General features: G+C 40.0%; 1 protein-coding gene across 1 annotated transcript in view; it reads left to right on the top strand.

Annotated features, from left to right (window-relative positions):
- Positions 1-25,938, top strand: part of PRTG (protogenin) — a 76,570-nt gene that overhangs the window by 42,644 nt on the left and 7,988 nt on the right. The window contains 4 exon segments of the mRNA XM_053954967.1: positions 22,299-22,394; positions 22,934-23,120; positions 24,768-24,895; positions 25,654-25,824. Coding sequence (XP_053810942.1) covers positions 22,299-22,394; positions 22,934-23,120; positions 24,768-24,895; positions 25,654-25,824 — 582 coding nt within the window.

Here is a 25,938-nt window from a genome sequence, read left to right on the forward strand (position 1 = left end):
CTCTGATTGCCCTTTACCAAACTGCCTGCTTGAAATACTTGTGCATGCCCAATTATTTCTTAGAAAGCAGTACACAGCCAATCTTTTGCCTCTGGCAGCTGCACATGTGGTGATTATAGCAGGTAGAATTGTATGCAGTATATAAATCCACAAAGTCTGTAGCCACATCCACACATTAAGAAGGTGATTTGTTAATATTTTTATTTCTTGTGAATAATCTAAGTAATTTGGACCAGTACATTTATTTATTTGTGCATTTAAAAATTAAAAATATTAGTTATTAGGAAGTAGACCTACCTGGTAAAATTTGAGGTGTAACAAGGCAAGCCACCACACTGGGGTTTCTAACTATGGTAAACTGATTTTTCATGAACTGGACAGAGGCTTTGAGGACTGATGTTCTGTCATCCATTTGCCTCTCCTGAGGACATTAAACTACTGATTTATTGACAGAGTCTTTAAAATAAATGTCTTCATTATGAGCTACAGGAATTAGAATACTGCAAGTGTGAAACTTGAAGGGGAAAGGTGTGTGTTAAGACTTTTGGTGTAATATATGTTGGATAATATGGTCAAAAGGAAAGATTATTCTTAATTTGAAAGAATATGCTCACAGTCCTAGGTGCTTCCCAGTGGCAAAGAAGGAAGAAGGAGCAGTTTCTCATGCATTATCTGTTGCCACTGAATTTAATAGCTTCCAAACACTCCCTCTTCATGTCTTTGTCACGACCTATGGCTGCCCTACATTCCCTGTTCTTTTGCATAGTTAATAAACTGCAGATAGACTTCTAGTGACATTTAGGGTATGTCAATACATCTGTCCATGGAACTTTCTGCAGATGTTGGTAAAAATGCCAGTTGTGCAAGATAGGTGTATTAAAGAAGACATTTCTCTTACCCTGTGGCAGTTAAAGTGCATCACAAAGTGAGAGTTCATGATTGTCTCTAACCAGAGAGAGCATCAGCATTGTTCTTACAAGCACTGCTGATTGCTTGGTTGTTGGTAGCTTTGATATAACCACTGTAAATGATTGCAAATGTCTACAGGACTCTTGATGGAAGAATAATTATGATAGATAAAGCAGAATCAGCAATGTTAGTGTGAAACAGATTTCAATGATTAAACATGGAATGTAGCAATATGAATATTATGCTGCATATTTTTAGTCTCTTGTTTGTTCCTACCTTGTGTTCTGAGACATGATCTCTCTTTCTCCAGTGTAGGTCTACCCAGTTACTTCTGTGTGTTTTTAAACTGGATTATTTAGTGTGATAGTCACCACGTAAATAGAATTAAATGATCTGATAGTTTATTCTCAAAATAAATATCCACAGTTTCACATAGACATTCGTTTGTGTTAAAGGTCTTAGCATTTATTTTTCAATAGCAGGCCATTTCCTAGTCCAGTGTAAAAATCCATTATTACTTGAATGTGCCACAGGAGCAGACTCTTGGGTGCATACCATGCATTTTTGCCTCTATTTTTAATTCCTCCATTGGTTCCTCCTGGTCTAGAAATTTTTCCCTCACAGAAAGTCTTTCATTGTGAGTCTTGATAAGTCTGCTGGTACCAGGTAATGGTTCAGAAGTTGAAGTGAGTTTTGCTGGTGGAAGAGTTTGTTGGGGAACCTTCTCACTGTGCAACAGGAGAGGGATTGGAAAAACTTGAAAGTTAAAACAAAGACAGTGTCCAGAGAAGCTCAGCTCCCCCTTTAAGAGTGTTCAGATTATTATTTTCAAAGAGTATTTAAATCATGTGCATGTGCATCTGTGCCTCCATGAAGTTGGTATCACTGCTGGGCTGAGTGGATGTTTGCCTGTCAGAGCTCACTGTGTTTGCAGCTGTATCATTGGTGGGGAAGTGGAGCCTACACAAGGATGGCAGTGCCTCAGAAGAACCCATCTGAACCTTGTCTGGGAGGATAAAATCAAATTCAACTTCTTGGTTAGCAAACTCAAAGCATGATCAGTTCTGGTGCTGTGACACGAGAACTGCCTGAAAATCTCAATCGCTGAACTTCACTGTTCAGTTCTTATCATGCTGGTAATTAATTAAATGAATGCCACTGGTGATGTCTGTGTGCCTTTAGCCTCCAAGCCTTCTATACTTGGAGGGAGGGAGGGAGGAAAGCAAGAATTCACTCTGCTAATTCATTCTTCCCTGGCTGCTGTGTGGGAGCTGTACCACCCTGGTGCTGGCAGTTGCATGAGAGTGTCAGGAAGTTGCACTTTGGTGACAAGGCAGATGTAGGGTGCCAGTAAATGCACCCAAAACCCTGAGGCCAGGAGGTACTGGCAGAGAAGTGCACACGTTCTGTAGGTGCTTTTTGCTGCATGATGATATCAGAGTAACACCTCTCACACAGACACCTTAGGGGATGGACAAACGAGTCTGTTTGCTTTGGTGAAAATGCCCTGAGCACGGGAGCCCACAGCTCCTTGGCCTTTCCCTGAGAAGGCCCCTCCCCAGCACAGCCTGTGCTGGGAGCATTGCTGCCTCTCCAGGGCCTGGCGCTGCAGGGGCACTTGGCAGGAGCTGCCAAGTGCTGGATGGCCATGAAATGGAATGTATGGAGTGTGTTATAAAATAAACCATTAAACTAATAAATTGGTTGATGATTCCTGAGAGGCTTGGAGACACTGCAATACAAGCTTTCTCTCTGGGAAAGCTTCTCCTGTGCTGATGGGGTCATCTGAACTGTTTAACATGAGGTGCATAATAGCCCTGGTACTTCTCCTGTTACCCTGGTTTTACATTACCTATTGGCATTTTTCCCTGCCCCAGTCTAGTACTTTTGGGGAAAAAAAAATAGATTCTGTCAGGCTCATGTGTGTGATGTACTCCAAAAAGTTTGGTCTTAATCAGAAAAGCTTCCCCGTCTGAAAGCTCTGCCTCTTCCCAGTTACAGAGAGGAGAAATAAAGAAAAGTGCATTTCCCAATGTTCCTTGACTTGGACAATATTTCCAAGTGAAGAATTTGTCAAAGTCTGAATGACACAAAGGCACGTTTTGTGACCCTGCATGGCACTCCCCTTTGGAAATGGAGCTTCTGCTGAAAAATTGGCCAGTACCTACTACACTTAGGATTCCCCCAGAGACTTGGCCTTCAGTTGTTTAATTTCCCTGGGATCTATTTATATTGTGTTACAGCCATGACTGTAGCTAAGCTTTAGTCCAGGGCAGCAAAGATGACAAGGTCATTCAACAGTCTATTGAAATTGAATAAGGGTGTGTAAGAAGAGTCAGTGCAAAGAATTCCTCCAGTTAAGCTGCCTGCTGCATATCACCCAAGCTTTTCTTGTAATGATCCTGTTAAAGTGCTTTAAAGTTTCATAAAGCAGTTGATAGGATGGTGAGATAGCACACAGCAGTTTCATTTGCACCATATTGCAAATGAATGTGCTGGAAAATGTAAGTTTTAAAAACTTAATGGCATCTCTGACAGAGCTGATGCTATCTTTCTTAAGAACTGCAAATGCTGAAATATTGAGAAGGAACACTAAGTGCATTTCATATGTTAATGCAGTCATTTCTGAAAGCTGGGGCTATAATTTCAGTTTTATCCCGTGTTTGTTGGTGTTAAAATGTAGTCTCACATGCTTATATCTGACAGTTCTGGAATACTGAAAATTGTGTATATGGGAGTTGATATTGCTTTTTGTTTATAGGGTACTGTGGAAATTTAGTTTGGAATTCCCATACAAATTCAAGGAGCCAGGTATTCCTACAGTTCCATGAAGTGATGTGAAAGAAACACAGGTTTTTCTTGAGAAATGCTCTTTTTTTTTTTTTTTTTTTTTTTTGTTAACTGTTCTCAAATGGTATTAAAGAAAATATAATTTACTAGAACAGATGTACTTTTTTCTGCTTGAGGTATTTTACATCAGATCAGACATGCACAGTTGGTGAAATGCTGATTTGAGCAAAAAGACAGCTCTGTTAAAAAAATAATCAGAAATTGCTTTAGTTCTTAAAAAAGATCAACTAAAAGCTCAGTTTTCTTGCTTGGAAAACCAGATGATTGCACTGCCTGCTGTATATACTGTGGTCATTTTATTTACATTGTTACATAGTAGAAAGTGTGTAATAGCTCAGTAGGTGACCAGGACAAATATTATCATTTATTTCCACTGTTTACAGCTGGGTCAGTGTAGTGTTTACTCCTGCTGATTACATCCTTAAACTAAACCTCTTATCTGTCAATTCCCCTGATTGTGTGTAACAGCCTTGCTACTACTACTTATCAGCTAAAACATAAGGGATTTGCTGAGAGGGGAGGAGGAATTGGTTAAATTGCACAGGAATAAAACCAAAAGCCCTGGAAGTAAACTGGGTATGTTTAAAATCAGCTAACTGTGACCCCTTTCTCTTCCCCAGCCATGGCAGATTATGTATATTTGTGGCTGACAAACCCAAGCTCTTGCCTAGTCCTGCTATGATAGTGCTTCTATGGCACCTCAATAAACAAGAGACACATTCCTTGCTCCACAGTCATGAAAGACAGACCTGTCACCACTCTAAATGAGTCTGTCTTCCAAATGCAGACATGGCATATCTGCATATCATTTTTTCCTGTTTTTTTGTCCCTTTCAGGTTTTGAAAGTTAGATTGTAGATTAGAAGAGAGAATGGAGGGAAGTTTATTACCCTGTAACTTTTTTACCTGTAAGATATCAAAGCAAATGCTTCTTTGATAAGCTTTTAACTCTTTTATATAAGAACCATATTGCATTTTACAGGCTGTAAATGCACACAGAGATCAAACTAGGTTTTGTGTTTTGTTGTGATTTACAAACTGCTGCCTCTTGTTTTGTTTCCAGTGTGTGGCAGTGCTAGTAATTTCTCCAGGGCTGTTTTGTAGCAGAGAGCTCCCTTTAGGCTCAGATTTACCATCCATGCTTGTGGAAGACCAGACTGAATGGCAGAGGCAGGGAAGGCATCAAATCTCTGTCCTGTGTGGCATTTCTGCTCGTGTGCTTGCTGGTCTGTGTGCAGCTGGGTTGTACAGGGGGATAGCAGGAGGCTGCACAGTGCAAATACACTGACACCAGGTGACCAGACAGTGGTTCCAGACCCACACACTGGGTTCATGCCTTCCTTATGGAAGGCAAATACTGCACTGCTCTGTTTAGGTGAAAAATTGATTCATCAGGGTTGTAAAGTGAATTCTTACTGGGCAAAACTGAAGCTGATGTTGAAGTCTGTGGCCCTTTGTTGGAGCTTGTTGGCCTGACTTCCATTACATCAACTGTGTTTTGGGCAAAGCTTTATTTAAGCACTGAGTGGGAATCCCTGATAAATATCAGCTTGTTCTGAGCAGATTTGCTGGGGAGTAGCCAGTTAACTGTCAGCTGCTAATGCTGCATACCTTCTGTGCAGTTCAAGTGACACATCTGTAAAAAACTGTAATGCCTTCCTTCCTGTGCAGTTCTGCCATTATTTGTTTTGCATTATGCAATATTGCAGATTTGTATCATTATTGCATATTTTCACTTTAATTTTTGTTTTTAAAAATATTGCTTTGTCCTCTATGTTTTCTGTCAGAATTTAAATTTACTTCTCTTAAAGAAATTGGATTTATATGTTTTTCTAAACCACATCACAATTACTTCTGCCTGTGTTTTTTGTTGTTTTTTTTTAAGTAAATGTTATTGTCATACAGTTAATTTCTAGTGGAAAGCTTTAATTAATTTTTAATGTATTTGCCATTTTTAAATTACACCATCAAGCCTCTCTAGGTTACCAATTTAGTCAGTAATCAACTGCAGTATGCACTGGAGTACTGACATTTGTAACACCTGCATTAGCAGCATAACCTGTTTTGGTGTTGATTAAAATGTTATGTATGACAGACCCTCATGAAGAGGAGTCCTTGGGCTTTCTTTTACTTAGCTACAGAGTCATGGAATGGCTCTAAAACTCATGGAAATGTATTAATTTGTTAGCATGATAAGCACTTAATCTTGGGTCAGAAAGATGCATTCTTGTTCTCTTAACTAAGCTCTTTCATGTACGGGTAGATTGTGTTTTGAAAGGATTTTTATGTCTAATATATTTTTATGTAACCTTCTGGAACATGATCTGGTCCAGTTTGCACTTGGTTATTTGGTAAAATAACTGTGATATCCCCATTTAAACATGCCTTGACTTTCAACTTCCCAAGCTAGTGGCTCTTTAAAGGGGAAGCACATGGCAAGGGAGTAGATCCTCAGTGCAGAGTAAATGTTGAGTGTACTGTACTTAAAAAAATCAAAATCAAGAGTGCTAAGACAAGTTAAGCCCTGCTCTAAAGAGATCCTGTGAGCTGTCAGGATGAGAGAAGTGTCATCGTTTGGGACAATGCCCTGTAGCAATGTTAAAGGCAATAATGTGAAGATATGGGCTTTGCTAAGGCAATAGGAGAATTTATGTTCCATGGGCCCACTCCAGCAGCATGGAGGGGTTTTGCCTATTTTTGAGACTTTTGCCTCTTTATCAACTGTCCCCATGACTGAGTTGGACACATGTTTTTCTCAGGAGATCAGATTTATTGTGTAACAACTCTAAGATCTGGAATCAAGGGTGCTTCAAAGCCTTCAAAGTAGGAGGAGAAGATTTTTTTGCACTCTGGCAAAATAACTTGCTAGCCTGTAGTGAAACAAAATGTGTTGTCTTCAGGGTATTTAAAGGTAAACTTTTCCATGGTGGGAAAGCGATTAGAATCTTGCAGGAAATGCTCTCTGCTGCTCTGAGTTCCTGGGGTAGGAATTCCACCCTTTAGAGCTAAACCTGTGTGGGAATTCAGCTGGGAGATGGTGTCATGTTGATTGAGTAACAGTTAGGATGCATGCAAATAGTGTTGCATTGTTCATTTGCTGGAGCTGAAGGTTAAAATTTGCTTCATGAAAGGACATATTGATCACTCCTTACAATAAGAAAGTAGTAAATAACTTTAAATTAAGAACCTCCAAAATGTTTTTAATGTTACAATGAATATGTAATAAGTATGTTTTGATAGCTGTAAAAGTGACCAGTAAATGGGGACTAAATTTCTTGAAACTGGAAATTAAGTTAAATGTATAACCCCTGTTTAAAGCTAAAAATGAGCAAGCAGATAATGATGACAGGAATGACCAGATGAGTGATACATTTCTTAAACCAAACAACAAAATAAACTAAACAAAAGGACCCCAGAAATCTGAACTACTATGTACATTCCTTATGTACAACCCTTTGTAGATTTAAACAGAACTCTAAATATGGTGGGTGGGTTTTTTTCCCCTCCTTTTTTTTTTCTTGGAATGAGAGGATTTGTCTCTGGGAGACAGCATTATTTAATTTGCTATTTATTGGACTTCATTAGTAAAATACTTAAGTCTTGGATTGCAAAGAAACTGCTCCTTGGAGAAAGCTTAGAGAAAACTCCTGTTATAGGAAATTAAATCAACATTGTCCATTAATCATACTACATGTCAACCCCCAGACCTCTCTTGATTGTTCTTGGTGAATGTGAGGAACCATTAGATGTGTGAGGTCCTTAAAGGTCTGAGTAAGTCAAAGGGGAAGAGTTTAAAAAAATGCCACCATTAGCACATGAAAGAGACTTCAGAGTGGACAGAAGAAAACATTTGCTGTACAGGGCTAGTTACATTTCTTAATTTTTTTTTCCTTTTTTATTTATTATTTTCTTCCGTTGTTAAACAACAACCCAGATGTTGTGATCCAAATGTTAATTTAATTCATCCTGAAGGTTTTTTTCATTAGCTTTTTTTTTTCTGGGGTCATGTTACTAGTTGTAGTTGTATGGGAAAGGTAAGAATAGGGGATCTTTGTAATTTCTGTGTTAGTGATAAGTAAACACACTTCTAAAGCTAAGCTAATATGCCTTCTGGTAGCTTCCCTGTCTTGAGTAACACCTTGGTTATATATTTGCCATGAAAGCATTATTGCTAACAGAAGCATTTTTTCAATTTTGGGAAAAGATGCAATTGTGAAAAAGTGCATGTTTGTTTTTTTTTGGGCTTCCTGGAGTCACACTTCTCTGGCAAATGAAGGGGGGATGCAGGAAGCGGGGAAAAAAACAATCTTGTGTTGGAAGAAGCCCCTCTTGCTGTAAAACATCTCTTCCATACCTGGGATTTGAAGTTTTTTTTTTTGGTTGGTTTGTTTTGGGGTGTTTTTTGGGGTTTTTTTGGGTGTGGGTTTTTTTTGTTTGGTTTGGTTTTTTTTTTTTTTTTTGTTTTTTTTTTTTTTTTTTTTTTTTTGGTTGGTTGTTTTTTTTGTTGTGGTGGTGGATTATTTTTTTGTTTCTAATCTAAGAAAAAGGTTTCATATAAATAAAATTTGCATAAAAAGTGTATTTCAACATTTATACTCACTTTCAAAGTGGTTTTTTACCTTTATAATAGCCAAATATTGTACCCCTGTTCAAGCTGGTTATCATTACAGAGCAAAACCAACCACTTGTTAGTGCACGTGCTTGTAGAAACCAGGACAGGGAAATCATTCTGATCCTCTTTGGCAGAGCTGTGAAAGACTTGAGTTTTCTGCCTCTGGTGGCATCCCGTTGAGCATGCTGGGGGTCTTTGTACAACTGACACTTTTGTATAAAAGACACAGGAGGAGTATACAGAATCCTGTATGCAAATACACCTTGAAAATGTGGATTTTTTTTAAAGTAGGTGAACTGGGGATGTTTTGGGGTGGTAGGTAGGATGGTGTATGTGGGAGAAGAGAGAGGTGGATGGATAGATGTTGCACTACTGTGCCTTTAGTCCATTTACCAACTTTCTCCCTTGTGTATTCAAGGTGCAGGGAGGGCTGTGCTCACAGCCTGTTGCCCAGCTCAGTATGTGTGGGTCGGTATTTGCATGTTTATATAGACACTGTTGGGAGAAAATAGGATATCTTGTTGATCCTCTTTGTCTTAGTCTAGCCCACCATTTCTCCATCACAAGCGTACCTCTCACTGTGTTAGTACTTTAGTATACTATTCATACTAATTTTAGTTAGTATTCATTGTTATTTCCATGATAATTTCTAATGGCTTAATTTGTCTTTTTTTTTTTTCTCTCTTCATGTCTTGGCTGCCTTCTTACAGCTTCTCACCTGCCTTTATTTAATCTCTCATAGTTTCCCATCAGCCCATGTTGCCTTGGTGACAATCACTTGCCTTAGAAATCTCTATCTGTAGCACTCCCTACCAGTTGTTCATGCTGGAAAACTTTTCTCAGAGGTGGCTTGGATGTATAAAGTCTGTGTGTTATCCAGGCAGAGTAGACAGGCACACATGGGCTGTATTTGATATCACTGTCAGATAGGCAGGGGTGTTCATCCTTCTTCTTCAGAACTGACAGCCAGATCTTGCTTCCAAGCCAATCAAAAACCTTAAGAAAAGCACCAAAGCACAGAAAAGTGAACTGCTTGGTGTGATTCAGAGTGCAGGCACGAGAGCAGGCACTCCAGCTGACCCAGCAGTGCCTACACCTCCTTCTTTCCCTTGAGCCTCCCTGGAAGATCTGTCTCTCAAGGATCATCTCCCCCTTGCTGGAGCCTGGAGGAGTCTGCCTGTGGGACCTCAGAGCCTGTGCTATCTCTTGTACCCCTGTGCAGGGCAGCTCTGCCTGGAGCATCCACCTTAGGCAGTTATTCTTATTTCCACTTTTCTAATAACACATGTTCATCTGTCTGTGCTAAGAACACGTGCTGTGCTCTTCCAGCAGTTTGTAAGCATTCCCATGGGTTTCACAGGTGACTGAGTGTTCACTGTCCCATGGTACACACTGGGTACCTGGAGCACAAGGAAGAGAAGGGCCCTTTTCATGGACTGCTCAGGTACTGATCAGGTGATCATGGACCTGATCATGGTTTAAGCTGAGCGTGATAATCATAGCCCTGCAGTCAGTGACAGAACTGAGCTGTGAATGTGCAGCTTTCCAGCTTTGCATTCAGTCTATTAGATAACAGCTCCCCCTTGAGGGAAATGTCTTTTCTTAATAAACTCATAGCTCTGGGATCAGTGGAGTTTCTTGGGTAGGTTTGAGGGTCACAGTTTCACCAGGCTGGATAAAACAAAGTGGACTCATGGTGGCTGTGCTGAGTCCTGACCACTGCCAGGGCTCCCTCTGCTGCCTTGGGATGTTGTTTGGCTCTCAGAATTCATCCAAGTGCAACTCAGAGCACAATAAAGTAGCAAAAGGTGGCCCTTTTGGAAGAAAACACCCCATATTTCTTGTGTACTCTGTGAATTCGTGCTGCTGCTCTCTGTGCTTCACACTTGTGACACTTGTGTCGGGGCACAGGGACGGGGTGGGAAGTGGCAGAGGAAGGCAGTGGCAGCAGTGAGTGGCTGAAGGGGAGGGGAGCAGGCTGGCTTCTTTCAGCAGCAGCACAGCTAATGCTGCTTTAAAATGCTCATCAAACTGCAGGCTCAACAGAGCATTTGTAAAACTGAATTGATGATGGAAAACCCTTTCAATTGTACAGAGAGAGAGAGATAGCTAAGAGTTAAGTAGCTGTGTGTTTATTTTACTTAAGCAATCAATCAGTCAGGCTGCTTTCCACTTCCTAAGTGTTGTATAAACTTCATATGCAGAGGGATTACATCAAGATAATTTTCTTCTCCTTTTTTCAATCAGGATACTGATATAGGTTGAATTTAAATCTTGAATGCATTAGAAAAGTTAACAAAAATAACTTTCATTATTAACTGTATCCTACTTGTTTGCTCTGTACCTTTCAGTTTGTTAATACAATGTTTGACAGGTATTAAATGCTTGTTCTTCACAAAACTATTAAATAATGCAGTAGGTAAGGCAGAAGATTTACATTATAACTTGTCTGTGGTCAAACATCTGGACAGCAGTAGCATTGCTTCCTACAAAAACTGATTTTGTGTATTAAAAAGAAAAGTTAAACATTTTGAAGGAAAAATTTAAACAAGAACAAATTCCCATGTATATAGTTTTGGAAAATACTTTACAGATAGAAGAAACTTTCTAAAATAAAAGGACACAATAATTAAAATTCTGCTGCAGTTTCTGCAGAGGTATGCTTTCTTTCCTATGTTGTTATTGTTATCCTATAAAGTACAATAGTTTTTACCTGTAGTAAATACTATCTATATTAAAAACATGTAATGTTGTAAAACCCATTTCTATGGGGGGAAAGATACACTTTTGTCTTTATGAAATACAACAAAGTGTAAAATAAATAGTAGAAGCTGTGTTGTCAGCCAGAAGAGCAAAATATTTTCAAAAGTTTGAGGAAGCCTGAAATCTTTTAGGCTACTCTTCTTGTTTAACTGCTTCTTTGTGTGGACATTAAGAATCTTTAAAAGGGTACTCAGGCCACAGTTCACTGAGTAAAGAATTTGAGCTCCTAAGAATATTAGGTCCAAATTCAGATTGCACATGTTGACCTCTTTTACACCACCTGCAAGATTTGTCTGTGGTGCTTTCAAGAGTTGGTGTTTCAGAAACTTGGTCATAATTAAATAGTCTTCAAATAAACCATTAACATCTATTTAACTAAAGGCAACAACATCATTAACTTGCACAGCTGCTGCCACTAATACAGACTGAGTAATCCTCCTGATAAATTATCTTAGAAGAGTGGAGTCTTGGCCTGGAAAGAGAAGAACACAAGATGTCATTGAAATACTGTTTTGGGAAGAATCAATGTGGAGATGAAAAGTTACTATAATTTTGACAGATATTTGGCCTTCTAGATGGGTGTTTTCAGCATACTGAAAGCAGTCAAAAATGAGTGTATGTAGTATATCAGGCTTCATTGCCTGGTGGCAAGCTGTCACTTACTGTGTTCTTTTAATAAATGTTTAATTGCAAATTCATATCACAAAACTCATTATAAATAGCTTCTGCCAGTGTGCCATTGGATGTAACAGTGGTGAATGTTAGAGCCAAGGCTTGTAGGGTCCTGGATATTTCTATTGTCATTACAACTGGAAATTTTCTTTATGACATGTTTTATAAGTTTGGGATGTGCTGTATGAAAATGTAAAGGGTAAAAGTAACACTGCTGTGCCAAACCATTAGGGAGGCGGTTCAGCCTAATCTAAATGTAATTAAAATGAATACCCTTCCCAAATGTCAAAGATATGCAACCAGTCAGAGACACTGAAGGGAATGAGGCCTCTAAGAAAATAGGGAGAGAAATGTAACAGACATGTTCATGTATGGGAGAAATCCTGCATTTCACAGCTGAGGAAACAGAGCCCTGTGTCCTCAGGCCATCACACTTCAGGTGGAATACTGAGCTAAGGCATTTTAAATGAACTCTTTACAAGTACTGTTAGCTGTCTTCCCTGCTTCCTGGTTTACTAACATGTGTAATTGGAAAATATTTAGCATTATATGATGGATTTTCAATGAATAATTTATATTAAAAGTAGTGTAATAGAGAAAGCTCAATGCCACCCCTTCTGTAGTTGTGGGGTTTTTTTAATGCGTCTGGATTTAACTTCAGTAAATTAAGTATGAGGGTTCTAATATTAGCATTAAATGTATCAGTTGAGCTGGCAGCTCGAGCATGACAAATGGGTCAGTTTAGCAATTTCACTATAAAATTTGTCAGCTGTCTAGGTTAGTTTGCCCCCCTTCTCCTGTATTCAACCAATGAGTGCCAAATTTTGAGCTTCCTTTAGAGGCTGCTTTATTTACATCTGCAGACAGTCTGTATGATAATAGTTCAGTGCTCACACAACTGTGCATGCCCCCAGGCCCGTGGACACGAGTGCAGGTGGGTGTCTGTCTGTCCTGCAGTGCCCCTTGGCTCCCGGTGTCCCTGCAGTGAGAGGGAGCCGTGTGTGAGCAGAACAGGGCCTGTGACACCTGCAATAACAGAACATCCTGCTGGAGGTTGGGCCCTAATTGTAGATGCAGCTGGATAGAGCCCATGCAGCCAAAATTTGCCTTAAGGAAAATACAGTGGTGGTTTCCCCTCGCATGTATGTTGTTTGTTTTCCTGTCATGATGGACTTGTTTGACACCTAACAAGTTGAATGTGTTTTAGTGCAGTTCCTTGTTACCTTCTGAAGGAGGAAAGTGCCAGACTGATTTTTAGTTGCCCTGCCTGAAACTTTTGCATCTTGCAGTCATGCTTGCAACAGCACAGATCTTAAAGCTTGAGATCTGAGTCACCAGACCACAGATGTTTTTGCAATGAAACCGTGCACCTCCTCCAAAGTCACTGTGGTGCAAGTAATGATAGATAGTGTTTTCATTTTGCTGCACAAAAGGGTCAAAATGGCACAGGGAGTCCATGACAGACCAGCAGAAAATGTTGGTTCTGAAAGAAAATTTATATCATAGCTCCAGGGGAAAGTTTGGGCGCTGTGAACAGATTGCCTTTGTCATTGTGTGCAAATGTGTTGCTTGTAAGGTGATGCTGGATGTCAGGCAGTCAGTGCATATGTATGATAGATCTTGGCACCTAAACAAATGTTAAACCAAATTCGGTGAAGTGCTTATTGAATTGTGTTTAGGTGTATATTCTGGAAGCATTCCTCTTAGCATGAAGGCCAGGCAAATTGTCTAAACATTCTTCCTATCTGCAACCCAGACATGTTGGTCTCCACTGGGGAGATCATCTTTCCAGCCTCTTGCATCTTACAGAAAAGACCTTTTATAGCATGCTCCTGTTTTGTAGCAGCATTTCTGTGTGGGTTGTTTCTTTGCCCTTTTCCTGAGCCACTGTTGTAATGTTTGATTCACCAACAGTGTCCTGTCACTTGTGCAGGGCTCACGGCTGTATGTAAGGGAACCTGTTGTGTGGGGTGGCACATCCTGTTTGGATCACTGCATGAATCCTCAGAGGACGTGTGTGTGTTAGTAACTGGGGTAATTACAGCTCTGCTGGCTCCTTGGACACTCTCTCCCTCCCCCCTCGCCCTCCCTTTCTTCTTGCAGAGATGGCCTCTCTACATAATTCCATTAAAGTGATTGTGCTCCGAGGGGTGGACTGAGGGGCAGTGCTCTCATCTTTCAAAGCAGGACCAACGAGCTATGTGCTTTCCGCTGGGCAGCAACAAAAGAAAAGGTCTCTTAGAAGAAAAGAAGAGCACAAAAGATCAAAATTAGGTGTTTGTCCAGGCCTCTGGTATTGCTTTCAAGTTAGCTTTTGAGGGCTCACTTTGAAAACGGTGAGCCAGGCTAGTTAACATAAGGGTGTCTGCTGGTTTAGAGAGCATTGCTAGAATAATATTGGGAGAGAGCTTTTTGCTTGTGCAATTTAATAATTCTCTGAAATGCAGGAGAAACACAGGGGCTGATGGCAGACTTTACAGGCATGGTGGGAATGTCCTACACCCATGAGGAAATAGAGAAAACTTAAAATCCTTGAGATTTGCTTCACTTATTTTAAAAAGATTAGAGAGCTTTAGATAGTTCTTATTTCTGTGGGCCCCAAAGTCTAAAATGCTGTGTGCTGGGAGCTCATCCTGCCCTGCCAGCCCTCCCCCAGCAGTTTTTGTATGAAGCTGCTGTTGCTGATGGTGGGCAGTAGGAGAGGTGATGTTTTTACTGCAAGGGGGTGTGAGGTGTTGTTTGTCCTGGGGCCCTCTGAGGGATAGCACAAAGCTACAAAAGGGATACAGACCCTTTTCAGATTTAGACAAATAAGCGAGAGCCATCCAAAGCTGTGGAAAGCCAGACTGTTTAGCTGGATCAATTCACATGTGTCATATGTTCCAGTTTCTACCAAAATAAACTTTTACAATGTTGTACAAAGAACAAATTGCTTAGTTTCTACTTCAGTTATTTGGTTTGCAAAGGAAAACATGAGTATCACAGACAGTCTTTGTTCCATCTAAATGTTTAAAGTTACCTTTAAATTGAAAAAAAAAAAAGTCATGGCATATAAAATAATAGCGATTTGTAGCTACTCAAACTATTTTAATGTGATATTAAAACGTTTTTACTTAAAATTTTATCAATCCAGTTGTGCAACCAATTGCAATTCCATCTCATTTAAAATAAAATAAATTATATACTATTATTTAAAGCTAGTAATAATGCTCAGAAATTGCATATCCAGAGCTTCAACAAGTTTTTAAAAACTGTAATAGGACATGGTTGCTTAACTGTGTTTAATTGTTTAATGATATGTACAAATAACGTGAAAGGGCATTTTTTAGAAAAGTGAAATAAAATCCAGTACTGAAAATCTGAGAAGGAATACCTGCTTTAGAGAAGAACAGACCTGAGTATCATCCTCCTGCCTCCTAGCTTTGTGTTTCTGTTTGGATTGATGCACTTCTCTCTGTCCTTTTCCTCTGCTACATTTGAAATGTATTTGCTTATTTTCCTAATAAGTTTCTGCTGTATTTACATTACTTTGCTTCAAAAGTACATTTTTAAGGATAGTATTTCTCAGTGCTCTTCCTTTCCCACCCTTCCCCCTTAATAATTCCCCTGGACCTCTGTTGCTTGGAGCAGACTTTGGCTAGCCCCAGATTCGGTGTCAAAGGCCATGACCCCGTGTCAGAGCAGCCCATGCTGCTGGCCTCTTCTTTGAATAATTATCTGGAGTTTATTGTGTTGGAGGGATGGGCTTGGGGGCAGCACAGTCACCCTGGCAAACCAGACCAATGAGCTCTCCAGCCAGACCACTACCCAACAATGGACCCGTAGCTTACACAAAAAATCCAGCAGCACAAAAGATTAAATTAAAAATGGACATTTGGACATGGAAGTTTTGTCCTTAGAACAACTGTTGTTTCAGTCTACTGTGGGTTTGATACTTTTATCTGAGAGAAAAAAAGTATTATTTTAGATTTTGTATGCAAGGTAGAATTAAGTTGAAATATTTTCTTATCTCCTTCCCCAGTTGTTAGAATTGCTATACTGGCTGTAGCTTAAGAAGTTGCTTCTAGGTTTTTAGTCACTGAACTTGGCTTAAAACATCAATACATCAAACTTTTTTTTTTCCCTCTAGAAATTTAGTGCTTTACCAATTATTTTATAAACAAGAGCCCCCAGTAATTTAATTTAATCAATATTTTCCATTTAAATTTCTGAGAACATGGATGTTCAAAACAGGCGCGAAAGTGTGTTCCAACAGTAAATGATAGTAAAATGTCCATTTTCTTTCATCTTCCCTATCTTTTCCTCTCTGCAAAGAGGACTTAAAATGTCTGAAATCCAGATTGTGGGGTGCTGTCTCTTCTTATCAGGACTGAATGAAAGGCTGCTGGAGGTGGACTCACTGTTCTGGAGGGGTGGAAAAAAAAAAGAAGTTCTTTCATGGTCTGACCTCGGATTCTTTCTTAATTTTATCTAGCCCTGACCTGTTGGCTCTGCTCTGGCTCCTTTCAAGGCCTTCAGAGCTTCACAAACATGCAGCAGCTGAAAGAAACAATGACAGGGCTTTTAGGGGCTGCAATATTACACTCTCTTGTAACCTTGGCTAAGTAACCTGTAAACAGATGCTTTCTCTGAAGCATTTGCCAGAAAGCCAAAATTTTGGCTGTATTGATATCAGCAAGCGCTTTTCAACACTTTTGGTTTAGGACTCCTGATTTTGTATTCAGTATGATCTTGAGCTGAATGAGCAGTTACCCAGAGTGTGCCCCATGTGTACAATATATAAAAACCTGCTGTTACAGGTTTTATACTTATCTTTAATGCTGTAAATTTCCCTAGGACAGAAGAATTGTATGAAAACAAATTATCAAAATCAGAATGAGATAAATTGATTTGAAGATATTGTTAATATGTAATCAGGACATTTGTATTTCTCAGTATTCTTTTGAGAAGGGAGGATAGAACTATACATTCATTAGGATTTCTCATTGGCTCTGTTGTGTTATGCTGCTTTAGTCTTAGAGAGTTTTAATAATGTAATACAATATTGAAAATGGAATTTTTGTTCCTGTGAGTGTGGAATTGCCTTTATTTTTCTTAGTAACTTTTTCTAAAAGTTCGATCTGTGCAATCTTGGTAATTTAAGAATGAGGTAGCTGCATTATAAAGTGCTTCACCAGCTGCAAAGTGATTGGAAGCACATTTCTGTTTTTAGTGGTTTAAGTGCAAATACAGGCATTTAATCTTTGATGCCTCCCGTTTTTCCAGCTGTGTCCATTGGAAGTGCATGAGGACACCACCTGGCTGCTGTGAGCTATAGCTCTACCAGATGGAATGAACCTTCCCCTCCCCATGCCACCTTTATCACTTGGGAATGGCTTCAAAGCAGAGAGCCTCGAGTTGCTTCTGCCTACCACTGTGTATATATTTACCAGACCATTTATACTATCCCAGGCTTTCAAAACTAGGCTCTGAATGTTGAATCTGTGTTTAACCAGTAAGTAGACATGATTTGGACATACTAAAATCTTAAGTGTTGGAAAAGAAAATATGAATATGAATATGAATGTTTCTGACTGGCAGATGTTTTGTAGTTGCAAGTTTTCCCCTTCCTGAAAGAGAAATGGAAGATTTATGTAGAAGCAAGGCTGATGGCAGGAGTAAAGAATACTGAATAATTTCAAGCTGATGCAATAACATGTTACAATGAAGTGCAGAGCAACAGAACTGCTAATAAGTCAAGTGTCAATTCTTTGTGATATTTTTGCAGTTTCTCACATCCAGACAGATAAACATCTGTGATTCTCCCTCCATGCTGGGAAATGAAATTAGTTGTCACCAAACCAGGCTGGAACATCTGAGTACACTGTAGAATTTTTCTTGAAGAATCTGTATCTGCTGTGACCTTCCTGTCTGCTTTCTGACAAGCTAAATATAATTTCTAGGATTATATATCAGGGTTGGAGTAAGGCAGTGAAATACACCAATAAATCATTATCATCTGAGTTGTTACTGAAATTCAGCTACTGCAATGAATTTTTCCAAGTTACAGTCCATGTTTTAAATTATAGTTCAAGTTTTTTTTTTTCCTCATACTTGCAGTACTTAACTTTGCTCTAGTTTTACTCTGAGGTGTAGAACCCATTCACAGACTCACAAAATGAAGGCAAGGCTCCCCCATGTGTCTCTCTGCTGAAAGAGAGACCACAGTTGGATCCGCAGGACTCACTGCAAATTTTTATGGGAGGAATGACAGGATATGGGGTTCCAGAGGAATATCACCAGGGAGCAGTGACCCACCTACAAAAACTGCCATAGACTGATCTGACATAAATTGCAAACCAGTGATTTTTTTGGGACAGTATCTATTTTGGTATTTGAAGTTAATCAAAATAAGGCATAAACAGAAGACATAAGATACTTTTTCCTACTCTTATTTTATAGGAATATTGTTACCAGAAACAAAATTTGTGCCTCTGATGGAAGTATTATTCATGTGTTCTTAATGCTGATAGGTTTTGGTTACACAAAAAAGGTGTCTGCAGCAGATCCCTTGAACTGTGTGAAGCTACTCCAACTTATCGCATCCACTCTGTCATGTCTTTTAAGTCAATCTCTGTGTAATTCAGAGGCACTCTTGTAATAAAATTTATGAATTAGCTTTAGTGTGTTACTGTCAGCATCACTGCCAACCTCCTGAGTTGTACAGTGTAGATTTTTTGTCCTTTCCACCAGCTGATTTAAATAATAACAATAAGAATGCCTATTAAAGACCTCTAGGTGCTGTGACAATTTTAACACAATCTAATACAGAGATGAAATTTTGATGTGTGTTTTTTTTACTCAAGCTGAATTTTGTTGAGTGGGCAGAGTAAATCACTGCACCTGCTTTGTTCCTGAAGGGCAGTGATTTTCTGTGGAGAGATGTGTTACTCCTGGGTCTGTTATGAGCAGAACTGTTTCCTCCAAGCCTCCTGTGGTATGCACAGTGTATGGTGATGGTACACACTGATTTTGAGACTGTCAGTCCCCAGGTGGCCATGCTATCCCCAGTCTTTTATCAGTGATTCATGTGTAAACTACTCAGGATACCTGTGCTGGTTAAAGATAAAGCTCCTGAAGTTTGTTTTCTGTCATGGAAGTGTCTGGTTTTGAGTGTTTGATCCAGCTGATGAACTCGAGATGAAAGTCTTTGTGCCAGGTGTGTGTTGGGATTGCCGCTGAGGAGTTAATCATATCATCAGCCTGAAAATGAAATGTAAAATTGTAAAAAATATTCTAAACAGAGGCTGCTTCAGACAAAAAATATTTCCCACCACCTCATAAAACAAATAGTGAGCAAATAACTGTTGGCATTGAGCAGGTCTTTGGCAGAGCTTTGGTTACTGTGTTTGGCACATGGTGGAGCTGCATCTTGGTGGTGTTTTGATCTGGTCTTTCCTTACCTTATGTGTGTACTCTGTGAAGCAAGTTTCACATCAGTTTCTATTGCTGCTCAGTACACTGCCTTTAATTCTTTTCTAGTCTCCTTTATAGGTGACTGTAGCATTTAGCCTTTCCTAGGCCAGTACATAATGTACTCCTCCTTCCTCACTTGCTGTTTCAGTTCTAGAAACCAGCAGATGGGTTTGACCATAGATGCCCTAATGTGTGACAGCTTAAAAATTCTGACATTGCTTTTGGCTTGAACTGGTCCTGCTACTAATTAAACCATGATATCATGAAATGGAAATAACCCTGTTTTTCAGATGCTATAGACTAGGTGGGAGACTTTACTATTAAAAAAGTTTTTCTATATAAAGATAATTCTGCTTGAAACTTCTTGTGTTATACAGGAGTAAGAAGAATAGCATTCAACATTGTGCTTCTTCTACATGTAAAGTGTTAAGGATACTTAAAGTAAGATTTTAAAAACGTGTTTTTCTCAAAGACATTTCAATTTTTTTTGTGGGAGTTAGATTTTTATTGCCTTTCTTCCACATCCCATTATTCTTCCTTTTCTCCTCAACCAAGTGTTAATGAGGAATTCAGTTTAAAAAAAAATGCGGTGAGGATAACCAGACCTCACAGGCTCCTCATTCAGCTCAGCAGGGCGCTAGAGCTCAGCTATCCCTCATTTCACAGTGAAGATGATCGGTTCTGGGTGAGCACTTTCAAAGGGCAGGGAGTTTTTGAAGGAGCTGGGCAGGATGATGGATGGCCGTGCCTGTCCCGCTGTGTCCCGCGGAAATGCGGAGGGGCAGGAGCGCGGCCGGCTGGGCACGGGGCGCTGCGGGCACAACGAGCGGAGCGCGCTCCTGGCGCGGCCTCACAGGCCTCCTGGTGACCTCTGTGTTAAATTCTGCCCTTGCTGGTGAATCCTTCCGTTCCTGCCGCAGCTTGAGGCCTGGGAGGATGTTTCTGCTTTTCTCAGGTGCATGCTGCAATATTCCTCACCAAGGCACCCTTGATTTCAGTGGATTCAAATCACTTGGGACTTTTGAAAGGTTTTTATCATTTATCCTTTTGGTTGGGCCAAGTGTTCTTAAATTCACCTTGCATTTTTACCATTTGTTAAAAAGATTGAATTTTTTTACCTATAGCATCTTACTATTTTTCTGAATTTTCACTATTTGAATTCTATATTTTCTTTTACCACATGCTTAAGATTATTCTGCGTGTTTGTATCCATATCCTTTTTTTCTGATTTGTAATTTGTTGCCTAGGAACAGCTGATATCATCTGTTGTAAAAGTGCTATTGTAAAGTGAAAAAAACCTTCAAAGCAAATGAGAATTTGACTCTAGTTTAAAAAACATGGTTTTTTTCTTTTCTTTTTTTTTTTTTTCTACATTTCATTATTTACATTACCTGCTAGTGATGTTAAAGTCTTCAAAAAATGGGAATGCCCTCCTCTTGCCTATTCTACCATTAAGGTCAAACACATCAAAGAAATACTTCAAATATAATAATCCAAATACAGGAGCCCTTTTGATTTTGCACCTATATTTGGATTTTGGTAAAATAACCTTTCAAAAAACCCATAAAATACATAAAGATGTTAACTCTACGTAGTGATATCTCATTTACAGCTGATATGGGTAACAACAGCACAAAAAGAGTGTCTATTTCAAAATACATACTAGAAGATTTTATAAAGGGCATTATTAAGAAATTACTCTGCCACCTTTACAGAAGCATCCAATCATTTTGTTCAGATGGTGTTGCTGGTGCAGTGACTGCAGAGGGAGCCAACGATCTGATGGAAACAACAGTCCTGTTCCTGGTCGAGCAATGTCAGGGCTGTGTGTTCCTGTTTGTTTCATGAGAGGCCACATCAAGTCTCAGCTAAAAGGAGAAAGGGAAGAGCTTACTTTGAGAAGGGACAATATTATGGTAACTTAGGGCAAAGAAAAAAGACACGAGCAAGATCAGCACAGTTATATAACATCTGAACCTTCCAAAAATCTTAATTACAAGAAATAGGTTCATTGTCATTAGAAGAGGAGAATATCCCAGTACCTGCATTACTACTGGGGTGAGGTTTAGCTCATATAAATGGGTAGCAAATGCTGCCACCTGCAAATCATTGTTGTGTGCAAGGGGTTGGTTGCAAATGCAGTTGCAAGGGAGTAGCTGCAGGAAGCAGAGCAGCCACTCTGGTGCCTGCATTTGGCCTCCTGTGGATGTCCTACACCATCACCACTTAGAGAGCTCCAGGCCCCTTCCTAACTCATTTCTCTGCAGCAATTTTTCACTTGGATCAAGGCCAGCATGTCATCAATAGAACAGAGAAGCAGCAAACTGAAATGTGGCCAACCCAAAGGTGTGGGCAGAGAAAGGGAATGAGGAGATCCTTCCAGCTTGGAATGGTGACCCTCTAGGAGTGCCAGAACCAGCTTTCAAGAAAACATATGGAGGCAGAACTTTGTAGTCAAAGCATTATTAGCAATCCCTGTTGTTTCACAGTTTATCTCCTTCGAAGCCTGGAACTGAAACTTTTCCCACTTCTTTGCTGGGTGCTGTCTTGCCATTGCTTTGACTGCCCTGCTTCCTTGCAGCTTGTGTATCCAGAAACAAATGTTGGTCTCTGTGGACCTCCTGCTGTTTGCTTTAACAAATCTTTATTAAAGGTCTGAAAACAATATGCTGAATCTTACTATTAAATCTAGCTCTGTAGCTGTGAAGGTGTGGCTTTGTTACAGATAGAAATGTGGTATTTGTCCTACTCCCATTGATTCTGTTACAAACCTTTCCTTTAGGCTACTGCAAATGAGACTGGGAGATAACTGACTGTTTCTGAGCAAAGAATTGGGGGAATTCGAAAGGCTGGAGAAAAAGACAGATTTCCAGGCATCCAGCCTGTCTGTCAGTCCACTGCTTGTAGCAAACAAGTTTTGAAACAAACTTTCAAGAGCATCAATTTGTCTATCTGTAGAAGTCCAAATATCTTTTTTTTTTTCCTTTTTCTCTTTTTTTTTTTGCTTGAGCTTAATTATTCCTTTGCTCTTTCTGCAGATCCTAGAAGAAAGTATCATGTAAGGCTGCTGGCATACAACAGTATGGAAGAAGGTTATCAGGCTGACCAAACAGTCAGCACTCCAGGATGTGTCTGTAAGTGTTGTAGATGCATGAAGAATTTACTGAGAGTTGAGGTGTTTCAAAGTCCCAGCAGCTCTGTGTTTTTAACTTTTAAATAATCAATTAATTCTGTGTAAAACAGAGAACAAGAAAGATCATATCAGTGACAAATCCTGCCTTAGTCATCCTGCAGCTGAGACAAAGTCCTGTGCTCATGAAGCACAGCTGAAGAAAGAAGACAGCCCAAGCACACTTCCTTCCCTTGCTGAACTACCTGCATCATCTAACATGATGTATCTGTATCTTATGAGAGATTTATCTCCTTTTCTGGTCTCTGCTGATAGTTTTGACTTCATTTTTGAATAAACGAGTGGGATTGCGGAAATTATATGGGACATGTACTGGGTTAGGAGGGATCTCTAATAGCTTTAACCAGATTCCTGGGTCTGAATACCTGGTAGTGCTGGATTAGGGAAGACTTGTATCTAAACTGTAGGCTCAGAGCTCCCAATGTAACCAGCATCTGTATCCAGTGCAGTTATTAACTCCTGCTCCTGTTTTGTTGTGAACAGCTGTCCGTGACCGCATGGTGCCGCCCCCGCCGCCTCCTCACCACCTCTATGCCAAAGCCAACACCTCCTCGTCCATCTACCTGCACTGGGGCAAGCCTGCCTTCACCTCTGCCCAGCTCATCAACTACACCGTGCGCTGCAACCCCGTGGGGCTGCAGAACGCCTCCCTGGTTCTCTACCTCCAAACGTGAGTGCAGCTCCTGGGGACTCCTGGATTGCCAGTTCCACATCCTTCCCACTCACTTTCTGCTCTTCCTGCTCTCTTTTGATTTTCTTTTACTAGCAACAACTTTTATTTCCCTCAGAGGACTGCGTGTTTTGCCCATTGGCTGCTAGGGGTTTTTTAAGATCTATTCATAGAAGAGCTTCATTCTCTACTGGTGATCCTTGTGTTGGGTCATCAGGCTAGCTCTTTGATTGTTTAATGTCTTTTTAGCTGTCTAGGTTGAATTTAATTTTAAGCTCTTTTTCAACTATACAAAAAAGCATTTTATACCTATTTTATAGGTAGCTTGTCTGGGCAAAGATGGGACTTAGTCCAGTGTCTGATTTTAAGACCGAAAATGAGAATTTTTGAGGGGTTGAGCATTTCATTGTGGGAATGCCATGTTCCTGAGTGTGTGGCACCCTGCCAGGGCAAAGCTGAGTAGGATTGCTTGCTCTGCAGAGAAGCAATGTGTGAGGCACAGCATGGCTGAACAGGGAAGGGAGCCTGCCTTGGGTTGCTCTTCAGCCTCTGCCCAGGTGGTGTGGGAGCAGAACACTTCACTCCATGCTGGGGGCTCTGGGGCTGCTGAGGGAATCCATGTGTGTAGCTCCCTCAACTTGAGTAAACTTCAGTTTACTCAAGCCTCTAAATAAGAAAAATGCTGTCTTAAAGGATAAATAGGTTCCATCCTAATATTCATGGTTTTCTCTTCCAAGAACACATCTGCTGCTGTATAACTCCCAGCTTAATGATTAGACACAGTATAATCACCATGTAAAGTTCTTAGTGTGCAATGTGGAGCATAGCAATGAGTGCTGCTTTCTGTGATAGGATGAGGCTTTTGCAAGTACTGGTTACTGCCCCTGCAGTACAGAAGATGAAAATACTAAATGAGATTTAATAAAGCAATATCTGTAGAGTAAGACCATTTTAAATTGAGATTTAATCTTGATGATGGGGTATTATCATCCAGAATTAACCCTGACATATATGAAAGATTTCCCTCTGCCCCAGAATCAAAGTAAAGTGAAATGTCTACAACTGACTTTGTGATCAAATTGTAAACTGCAGTATTATAATTAATAGAATTAATTCTGCAATTAATATATTACTAAATGTTGCTACCAGATCAGTAAGGAGCATTCATATTCATCCCTTAAACATGAGGTATGGAGGCCATAAATGGAAGGGATGTTGCCCATACAGCCTCTGTGTGTGAACTGGGAAGCAGATCCATGTACCTTGTCAGCTGTGATGCTGGTTGCAATTTGTTACTCCAGCTTGAAGCACAGTGTCCTATGGATAAGTGTGGAAAGAGCTGAGTTTGGGATACCTGCTGGTGATCCAGCTAATAATACTGTTTGTGCATCAGCTGTTCAAATAATATTCATAAAAACTTGAGCTCACATCAATTGACAGCAGATACAACATCCTCCTGAGAGCTCCAGGGCTGGTGCAATTGCATCTCCAGGTAGGCAGCACTGATGTGCCACATGTCTGGACTTGGACTGGTTTGTCCTGTGTTAATTGACAGTGGGAATCTACTCATGTGACTGAGACATCTGATTTGGGGATCCCCAAGTCAACTGCTGCTGTTTAATACATTTTATTCTTTCATCTGTCCAGGTCAGAGACTCACATGTTAGTTCAAGGTCTTGAGCCAAAAACCATGTATGAATTTGCAGTTCGATTGCATGTGGACCAGCTCTCCAGTCCTTGGAGTCCTGTAGTCTACCACACTACCCTCCCTGAAGGTAAGGAACAAGGAGAGGGACCCTATGGTTCTGAAAAGAACATTTTGTAAACCAAATAGCCTGAAAAAGTGCTTATTAATTTTAGGCTGTGTGTAGGAGAGGGAAATCCTTTCCTCTGAGACACAGATAGTGCTCGTCTTGGTGAGAGAGAGAGAAAAATGCTAGCAGGGAAATCCCTGTTTTGGAACTGTGAAATTCTTTTTCAAAATCCACCCTAAGTCAGCACTGATTTTTGAATAAAGTGTGATGCTTTCACTACTAGCAGCAACTGACTAGAAATAACTTGAATAAAACCCTTAAAATATTTATGTATTGAAGAGGTGTGGCTGATTCATAGGCATTTATGGAAATACATTTTAAATCCCAGAAGTTTTGGAAACTGTAAGAATATTACACATCTACTGCCTTAGCTGCTGGTTTGATTTACTGTCAGCTTGGTAGGGGAAAATCCACACCTGCAGCTCCATGTTCTCACCAAAGCAATGTTTGGGAGGTATTTGTTCACAGGATAATGAAGTGGGAGGTTGTCAGTAACTGTTTCCTTCTGGAGATGAGGGAAACTTGCTTTTACAGAATCTAAGCTATTGACTGGCTCAGAGGTAACAGGAGGGTGTCTCTGAGGAGCAGCATGTGCTTGTTTCAATGTGGTGTCTGGGATGTAGCAGTAGCCATTAGGACTGCACATCAGTTCCTTTCTGAGCAATTTAATTGCATGTAAATTGGGTTAGCCTAATAGCATTGTGTTACTGTTCTCACAGCACCATCTGGCCCTCCAGTAGGAGTGAAGGTGACTTTGATAGAGGATAATACTGCTTTGGTTTCCTGGAAGCCACCTGATGGTCCTGAAACAGTTGTCACACGGTACACTATCCTCTATGCTTCCAGGAAGGCTTGGATTGCTGGGGAATGGCAAGTGTTGCACAGAGAAGGTAAACTAAAATCATGAACCTATGAACTGGACAAACATTGATGCTACTTATAAGATGCTTTGTTACTTTCAGCAACCTTGGACTGCACTACTACTATGAATTATGAAATAAATT

The sequence above is a fragment of the Vidua chalybeata genome, chromosome 13 (genome assembly GCF_026979565.1).
Source record: "Vidua chalybeata isolate OUT-0048 chromosome 13, bVidCha1 merged haplotype, whole genome shotgun sequence".
Taxonomy (NCBI): Eukaryota; Metazoa; Chordata; class Aves; order Passeriformes; family Viduidae; genus Vidua; species Vidua chalybeata.